General features: G+C 46.9%; 1 protein-coding gene across 1 annotated transcript; it reads right to left on the bottom strand.

The window, feature by feature from the left end:
• Window positions 1-881: 881 nt before the first annotated feature.
• CRABP1 (cellular retinoic acid binding protein 1) lies at window positions 882-8,938 on the bottom strand. Its single transcript, XM_006888266.1, has 4 exons — window positions 8,760-8,938; window positions 8,117-8,295; window positions 5,959-6,072; window positions 882-932 (listed from the first exon to the last, which is right to left on the bottom strand). Exons 1-4 carry the CDS (start codon window positions 8,827-8,829, stop codon window positions 882-884), a joined length of 414 nt encoding a protein of 137 aa, XP_006888328.1. The 5' UTR covers window positions 8,830-8,938.
• Window positions 8,939-9,318: the final 380 nt, after the last annotated feature.

The raw sequence follows: 9,318 nt of genomic DNA, 5'->3' as shown, positions 1-9,318 counted from the left end.
ACAACTCCAGCAGCCTGGCGCTGGACCAAGGCTTCAGCTCTTTCGTTCTGGTGACCCTGCTTTCCAGTCTGTCTGCAGTCCTCAGAGTGCTAATGGTTTCCCTTTTTCTAGTCTCTGGTTGCCTTACCAGTCTTTGTTTGTTGCTTTCATCCTGGTGTACACTGTTGTTATGTACTGTCCAGTTGTAACCGACTCATAGCTGACCCTCCAGCCAGCAGTTTTTTCAGAGGCTTTAAACTACATGGGAATTTGCCCATCTTTCTCCCTGTAGAGAGGTTGGATTCAAACCATGTGCCTATGGGTTTGCAGTACAACTCCTTACCAGTATGCGTACCACCTCCTTACCCAAGCTCCCTAACAGTATACATAATCCCTTATTAAGTGCACTCCTTGGCCCTTTTGAACATCCCCTCTTTCCTTTTGAGAATATCCATATACAAACTGACTGGTTTAAAATTATTAACACTGGGACCCAAATACACCTGGTACTTTGGTCTGCATCCAGTCTGAGGGAACCCAGTTTACAATCCCTGACTCAGGCTGAAAGTAGCACATCGAGGTCAGCAGTTGGAGGTGAAAGTGTTACAATGACCAACATAGGACTCAGGATAGCAGGGACAAAGTAAGCTCAAAGGACCCCCCAATAAAGAAAGGAGCCTTGAGATGTGTCCATTCACTTTAATGACTGATGAAATCATGCAAGTGCCAAACTACAGAACACCAAGGACAGGAAGGGCATGAAGGTCTGGGGATGAGGAACACTACAACATAATCAGAGGAAGAACCAGGGATCATCTAATGATGACCAGCAGGTCAGGCGTAGGACATATTCTTGGGGGAACACACATCCCATGTCCAGTGTGGGGGCAAGCCAGCCGCGTTCACTCTCGAACATAAATCCTTGTGCAGACCACATCATCAGCGCCGAATGTCTGCAGAGGAGAGGAAAAGGAAAACCAATCAGTGCAGATGCCAGTGTGAAAACGTTTAAAGCATATCGCAAATAAGCTTGTTTCCTGCCCTGTTATAAATTTGTCTTTTTGTCAAAGACATTCAACTTAGCGCTGCTCACTCACGCCAAGCACAAGATTGTAGTTTTTTTCCTCTTAAGTTCCATATTGGCAGAGAGAAGCAGCAGGGGTATAGACTTATGCTAGATGCCATTTTCCTTTGCTTCTGGAACTTGTGAAGTCTGATGTCAGAGATGCTGGTCGCCTGTCTTTGGTTTTGAAATTAAATGTGAAAGCAGAAGAATGTCACATCGGACATTTCTGAAAGTGGTCTGTCTCTCTTCAAATGAATTCAAGAATGCAAGGGGCTTGGGCTGCTGGAGTCACTTTGTCCAGAGCTCACCAGGCAGTGAGATTGCTGGAGAGAAGGGACAGAGCTGCTTTCCAGGAAGCAGCTGTCCAGGCTGGAGACAGCCTCAGACCTTGTTTAGGAAATAATCAAATCACCTGCAAGCCCAGAAAATTGGTCTCAGCTGCAAAAGCAAAGCATTGGCCTTAGACCAAGCTCTTTAGTCCACAAGAGATGATGTTTTTAGGTGCCATTGAGTTGATTTTGACTCACAGTAATCCCATGTGACAGAGTAGAAGTGTCCCATAGAGTTTTCTAGGCTGTACTGTTTATAAGAGTAGCTGTTTAGGTCTTTCTCCCCCGGCGTCACTGGGTGGCTTTGAACCATCAACCTTTTGGTTAGCAGCTGAGCACTTAACTGCTGCACTAGCAGGGTAAGTATTCTCATGGCCTGTTGGGAATAGAAGGAGTTTTGGGGAAGCGTGGACTTGAACGAGATGATCACAAAGGTTCTTTTCAGGGAACATTCTATAGGTTTGTTTGTCAGCTGTGGGGAAGGTGAGAATGGACACCTCACTAGGGGGAGGAGGCATGCTTCATTGCAGTGATAGAGGAGGATGTTTTCCTGCTGGCTCCTGAAATGATCTGGTCCATAGGTAAGGGTCTCATCTCTTCAAAAATCTAGCTATTACTGACACACTTGCTTCTCATTGGTAGCTGGAACAAGGAAAACTAGCATGTGTTAACTCGACTCCCTAAAAAAAATCATCAATTCCCAGCCTATAAATCTGATGTGAATATATTTGTTTGCAGGTATACATTTTTATGCAAAAGGGTGGGGAGGAGTATCCTTATTTTTCCCACCCTCCAGCTAGCTAGAGATTCAAGAGAGTCTAAAACCAATGGGCTGAGAGCTGTGTGCCCTAGGATCTTCAGATCCTGACCCCTGGAACTCTCTGTTGGTTATGAGATGTTCTCAGAGAGCATTTGCTAGGATGTTTTTCCAACACTCGTGTTTCAAGGAAGTACTTCGAGTCATCCATAATTATTGAGGAAGCAAATGTTTACTACCAGCTTCTTTTCGAGCTAGGGAACTTCTACGCAAACTGAGGAAATTGCACCTGTTTCTACACACCTTTTCTGCTGCTAGTGAGAAATACAGATGACTCTGTGTTCGGGGGAGGTCGGAGGGGATGAAGTGATGATGGTTGTTGTACTGTGTATATCACCTCTCAGATTTCTAGACCCAGAATCATGTCAGTTTTCAATAATCTTTGAGTTCCAGAGCCATGGAGAATGCTATGTGGAGTACAGATGGAATGCTAAAGTTTGGGACTCTTTTCCCATCTGTAGCCACCATGTTGTTGTTGTTGTTATTGTTAAGTGCCTTCAACTCGATTATGACTCACAAGCAACCCTATGAAACAGATCTAAACCCTGCCCTATCCTGTACCATCCTCATGATCTTGATACGCTCAAGCCCATTGCTACAGTCACGGTGTCAATCCACCTTTTACCATAATAGCTATCTAATACTTTATCCAGGCAAGCAAATAGGTTCACCGCACCTGGAAACAATGCATATCGTCATTATTAGCTACCATGGAGCTGATTTCAGCTCATAGAGACCCCACGTTACAGAGCCCAACTGCCCTATCCCGTTTTCTAGGCTGTAATTTTTATAGCACCAGATTTCGAGGTCTCTCTCCCTGAGTCACTTCTCAGGGCTTGAACCTCCAGCGTTTTGGTGAATGCTTGAAATCTTAAAAGCTGTGTCTCACAGGTTCCCTGCTAATGATGCACATATAGAATCTACCGCAGGAAACTCTTTAGACTGTTCCAGAGAGGTTTGAGGGAGTAGGCTCAGTTTTCAAAGGAAGGCAACTTAGAGCCCAGAGGCAATTTACTCTTGGCGCAGGGAGAATTTATTTCAACTTAACGAGGTTAATTTGCCTCTTGTTATATGGAGATAGCATCTCCCTAAATTCTGGATTTATTAATGACAATAATCCTTGAAACAAAAGCCTGCATTTCAGATTCCAAATGTCAAGAATTAATGCTCCCTTTGAGGCTCGTATACACACTCTGAGCCAGGGAAAGATGTTCGGGTGGAACTGTAGCTGGAGGGGGAGGGAGATTTGGACGTGGCTGAGTTCTTCTAGCAGAAATTGGCCTATGACTTCGGCGCTGGGGTACTAAAGAGGTTAATAAAATCACACACTTTCTCACAGAGCGAACTGATCTTACTAAAATTCCTCCATTACACTCAAGAACTTCAAAAACCATCTCCCTTTTTGCCGTCTCTGGAGACAGTGAACCATATGCGCCTTTTTCTCCTAAATTTCCACGTCTCAGCCTCAAATTGCTCTCCCACCCCCCTCAACTATTTCTCCTCTGGAAAGGATGGTAACCAGGTTGCAAATTACGCCAGTCCTTTCTCTGCGGAAGGAGAAAGCACGTTAAATCATTCCAGGCAAGAACGAGAGGAGCGAGAAATCAAGCAGCCCCAGTTACGGTAACAGACACAGCTCAATTTAGGGGCTTCTTGCAGAATAATTCATATTCTGAGTGGCTGAGTTGCAATTGACTCAATGGTAATGGGTTTTGTTTTTGCAGAATAAACATGTAATTTCAGGGCTCAGAGGGACGTTGAGGATCAGGCGTTAACTCAACCCCCTCATTTTACTGCAGAGGGGGAAAGTTTGGGAAAGGACAGGCTAGGTTCAGATCCCACAGAGAATTCTTTCCTACAAAACCTCAGGCCTCTTATCTCTATTTCAGTGTGAGTATTCACTAAGATGCGACAGGCTGGCAGGCTTAAAGGGGAAACGTTAACAAGGTGTCTAATGGAGAACAAAGGATGTAATTTCTTGGTTTTTCACAACAAATTTTCTTAGTCTGAGAGGTAAATTTGGCCTGCTCTTAATGACAAATCCACTGCCTTTACATTGATCCCATCTTATAGGAGCTCTATTTAAAAACAAACAAAAAAACCCCCAACAACACCCAAACAACAAAACCAACTCTTTGGTGTTGAGTTGGAACTGACTTAACTCTTTCCCACCAGTAGGTTTTTCAAAGACTATAAATCGCACAGGTAGGAGATGTCCCATTTTTCTCCCTTATTGGTGGATTTGAACCACTTGTCTTTAGTTTGACGAGGCAACTCCCTACCCACTAGGCCAGCAGAGCCCTCTTTACTGCCCTATAGGGCAGAGTAAAACTGCCCCTGCAGTTTCCAAAGCTGTAAATCATTCAGAAGCAAACTGTCAGATCTTTCACCTGCAGAACAAGCAGTCAAGGGCTTTGACTACTAACCACCAGGGGACCTTCTGAAAGGCAAAGGGAGAGTGATCTGGGGAATGTCTTTCCCCCTTATTCCTAAAAGGAATGATTAAACTCCCCAAACCCAGCGAGTGGTCTTTGAATCGATCCTGACTGATGGTGAGCCTATGTGTAGCAGAGTTGTTGTTAGATGCCATCTAGTCAAGTACGACTCATAGCGACCCTATGCACAACAGATCTGCCCTCTCCTGTACCAGCCTCGTCATCTCTGACACACCTGAGCCCATTGCTGCAAGTCACTGTGTCAATCCATCGGGTTGAAGGTCTTCTTCTCTTTTGCTGACCTTCTCCCTTTCCAATCATCATGTCCCTTTCCAAGGAAGACCCTCTCTTAGCAACCTGCCCAAAGTATGTGAGACAATGCATCACCATCCTTGTCTCCAAGGAACACTCTGGCTACACTTTTTAGGAGTTGAATGATCAAAACCAAAACCCCACTGCCATCAAGTTGATTCTGACTCACGGGAACCTCCATTGATCTTTTCTAGCTGGAAGTCTTTGGCTTCATTGCTTTCCAATGGAGCAGCTGGAGGAACTAGGCATTCCAAGATAATACCACCAGGGCTCTTTTGGGGCTAAAATCCCAAACTCTCCACATCTGTGACACTACTCTGACTTGTAGTGACCCTTTATCTGGTTTCCAGGTCTATAAATCCTCATGGGGTGGTGATACTGCCCATCTTTCTTCTTTCCAACAGCTAGTGGTTTTGAACCATTACCATGGTTTTTAACTTGACTTTAGCAGGAGCTACTGTTTGCCTAGGGGCATCTAAAATGTTTAAATCTTTACATTAGAGCTGATACCTTCCACTTTTGAAGGCTTCCCACCTCCCCTGTGTTATTCTCAGACACTTCCTAGGTTAGCAGTTCACTAGGTTTAGAAGGCCACCGGAGATGGTTAAGACCATGTTCTCAAAAGGCTCACAGTGTTGATGTGCTGAAATTTCTGAAACCTTTCCCAGCCAGCAAAATGAGGAACTAGAAGAGGGAAAATATCTCTTCTGTAGTGTGAATTCTGAGACCCCACGTAGTCCAGGCATTCTAAGCCCAAATGGCGGAAAGGTTTGCTTAAAGGAAGTCACCACTGGGATGTATCTATTTGGATTGTGGCAAGCACACTAGCCTCTGTATGTAGTCCTTTCTCTGTCTTCATTTCTGACCTACAAGGCCCTTTCTGGTTTTCTGTTCAAATTTTAACCCAGATTCAATGATGTGTAGGAATGACTAGGGAAACAAAGATCACACGCTTGATTGCAGCATTAGTGGCACCTTCTGGAAAATCGGGGGCTTGCTTCAGGGTCAAAGGGCTCTCACCAGGATGAGCTCGTTGTTGGCCAGCTCACGGGTCCAGTAGGTTTTGGGACCGTCCCCTTCCAGGAGCGTTTGTGTGCAGTGAATCTTGTTCTCATTCTCCCAAGTGGCTAAACTCTGTGGGCAGGAAAACCATTAGTGACATTAATTACAGTCTCCACAGCGGGAGTAGAGACAACAATGGGCACCCTGAAAGTAATTGCTGTGCAGAGAAGCAACACATGGTCCCAGTCAGCGGGGCACAGAATCTGTTAAGTTTTATAATGTCCAAATTCAGAGCTGGTCACCAATTTTATGGGGGAAAACCAATATCTTGTGTATATACAAACTCCACAAAGAAGCAAAGCCTTTAATATGCTTTATATATCCAAGAATAAAATTTAGAGCATGCAATAATTCATTTCTCTTAAAATTAATCAAGTGATTCTTAAGGCAAGAGCTTTCACACATCAGAACTACAAAATTTTACAACAGTTAAGATACCACATTGGGTGCTGTTTCGGGAAAATGCCTTCTTTTCTGTTTGCATTCAGCCAACACAGGCCACAGCCTGCTCTGACAAACCTAAGTACCTTTGGCTCTGAAGAGAAAAATGCTACCACTTTCCAGGTTTCTCCCTCCAGGGGCCTGGGGGGGGGGCAGGGGGAAAAATAATCAAACTGATCTGAAAGGTCATTCTGGGAGGTGGGAAATAATAGAAGGGATTACCTGTGGTTTTCTTCCAGTTTTGCACAGAGCAGCACCTTGCAACAATCAAACTGAATGGTCCAGTACTAACATGCACATAATTGCTTTATAACTAAGACAAGGTGAGTTGCTCATCAGGCAGGGTAAGTGGATGGGGCTGAGGGCATGGAGGTGGATTTAAAAATGTTCAGTTCTCTAGGCTTCCCTGTGAAACTGTGCTTGCTCTCTTTTTGAAATCAGATTCTCCCTTCCTGGAAGTAGCAGATGCCTCCAGGGAGACCCCTACCTATTGCCAAAGCTTTCCCCTTAGACCCCTAGGGAGGAGTGGATCCATTTGAAGGCTCAGTTTAACTATGTGGTCCTGTGTTTTGGTTTTTGCAAACAATGCAGTAACTTGGACCTCAGACTCCACCACCTTCTAAGCCTGGACATCATTTTCTGTTTGTCCCTTCTGATAGCCAAATATTACCACATGTTTTAGGACATCGCCAGGGGAGCTTTCTCTCTGTGTCCTTCTCCTAAGCCTAGTGGCCAGCCAGAGATTCCCTATCTGTAGTTAAGGCAGATTACACTCAGGAAAGGTGAAAAAAAAAAAACCACCCCAAAAAACCAAAAACCAAAAAACACACCATTTCACACTCTCTGGGATGTTATTATTTCTTTTTTTTTAAAAAAAAAACTGGCAAAATTAAGGAAGACATGTTCTACCACTTTTTGAACAAGTGGTAGCAGCAGTGATAATTTTTCCATCTGTCCTGCAAATTCAGGACTCAAGCAAATCCAGTTTTTGCTCATGCCAAAAAAAAGAACGTGCAATCCCTTGCTCCAGACTATTTGTTCATCCCTGGAGCCAAATATACAAAGAAATACAAAACTCTTGCCTCTGAGAACTAGGGGGCATTATTTAGTCTATTTTTGCTTCACATTTGAAAAGATCTCGACGTTCCTTTAAGGAACCAGGTTGAGAGCTAATAGTGAGAGGTGCTGGGGCCATTGGGACTGCCGAAACTGGATCCTGAGTATTCCCAGGAGGCCCTCTCACCCGGTGGGGCGGGACACCGGAGCTGCTGCTCCACCTGCGACAGGAAACGTGACAGCACCGCAGCCTGGGAACCCAGCAGCCCCTGCAGTTCCTCCTCCCTAGCTGTCCTTGCTAGCGCCGAGGGCGCGCAGCACAAGCTGGGTTCACAGCGCGATCCACAGACCACGCTTTGAGTTTAGCAGTTAGCGCTACGCGAGGCAGTTTAGACACGAGTTTGGTTAGGACTTTCTCTAGAGCCCACCAGGCCACTCTGGGCTGTTTTGCACAAAACCGTCTGCACACAGCGGCACGCGCACCCTGCAAGGAAAGCGCGCCGCCGCCTGCAAAGAACAATTTACAGCTTCACCCGGTTGCTGCAAAGGAGCAGGGATTGCAACTCGTAGAGGGCAGAAAGCGGAGCCTCGGTAACGCTGTCCGTGCTCGGGGCCTCACCCTGCACTTGCGTCCATCCACCGTCTCCTCCTCGAAGCCTTCTCCGACCTTGAAGTTGATCTCGGTGGTGCGCACGGTGGTGGACGTCTTAATGTAGAACTGATCCCCGTCCTGGCGGATCTCCACGTGCGGCTTGGACGCAGCCGCCACCGCCACCTTCCTCAGCATGGCGTTCACACCTGCTCAGGGACAGGCGAGTGAGCACAGGCACGTTCACAAGGCCTTGGGCAGACTTTACCAAACCCCGGGATGTCAAAACGGAACAACTCCTTTTTGCCCTCTCCCTGATTTTTGAAATAGGAAACTGGGGTTCAGAGAGGATAAGCGACTTTCCCTGAATTACATAGAGAATTCAAGGCAGAATTCAATCTCTAATGAGGTCTCCAGATTTAGAGTCCTTGAGCTTCCTCAGATTCTGCTAATCTGTCCTCACAACGATCTGGCGCTGCATAAAAGCTAAACCGTCGGGGAAGGACCTAGCACTCAGCGTTCGCCTAGCGCATGGATCTCGCCTTGGAGTGCGCCCCATCTAGCTATCGCTGTAGAAAATCCTTCCTATGACTGTTCCCCAACAACCACACCCTCCTGGCCCCGGGCACAGGCCACTTCCTCGCGTCGGAGCGCTCCACCGGTGCCAACTTACCCAATGCCTTGAGTAGCTCATCGAAATTCTCACTGCTGCGCATCTTCCAGGTGCCGGCGAAGTTGGGCATGGTGGCGATCACGGCAGGAAGGGAGGCTCACGCAGAGACAGCGGCAGCGCGGCGGGCACCGGAGCTGCAAGGCGGAGACTGGCCCTCCGCGCCCAGCCCCGCGCTCCTTGAGTCACCCGGCGGGCGCCCGCCCCGCCCCCGGCCCCGCCCCCGCCCCCCGCAGTTCGGGCCCCACGGGATCCCCGCTCCCTGCTTGGCTGCGCCTGCACTGTGCTTCTCGGCGCTTCAGCCTTCTCCAGCCCCTCACAGCCGCCCTGTCCGCGCCCTCTGCCATCCCCGGGCCACCCACATCCTGCTTTATAGTGAGATAGGAGAGGACTCCATGAAACAAAATGGCCAGGAATGGATAATTGTGGAAACCGGGCCCTGGGGCCCGTGGGAATCATAATACTGTTTTCTTTCCTTTTTCATTATGCTTGAAAGTATCCATTTAAAAAAAAAATCAAGGGAGATCTGTTATAGGGACAAGAAAGGTGTTGTTTCCCCGCT

The sequence above is a fragment of the Elephantulus edwardii genome, unplaced genomic scaffold (assembly GCF_000299155.1).
Source record: "Elephantulus edwardii isolate Elephantulus edwardi_28Jun2011 unplaced genomic scaffold, EleEdw1.0 scaffold00066, whole genome shotgun sequence".
NCBI lineage: Eukaryota > Metazoa > Chordata > Mammalia > Macroscelidea > Macroscelididae > Elephantulus > Elephantulus edwardii.
This window is presented reverse-complemented; position numbering and strand designations above follow the sequence as displayed.

Coding starts and splice junctions, on each gene's coding strand:
- CRABP1 (XM_006888266.1), bottom strand. CDS start 8,829: ATGCCCAACTTCGCCGGCACCTGGAAGATGCGCAGCAGTGAGAATTTC. Junction 6,073..8,116: donor TGGATGGACGCAAGTGCAGG/GTGAGGCCCCGA, acceptor TCCTGCCCACAG/AGTTTAGCCACTTGGGAGAA. Junction 933..5,958: donor CCAACAACGAGCTCATCCTG/GTGAGAGCCCTT, acceptor TCTCCTCTGCAG/ACATTCGGCGCTGATGATGT.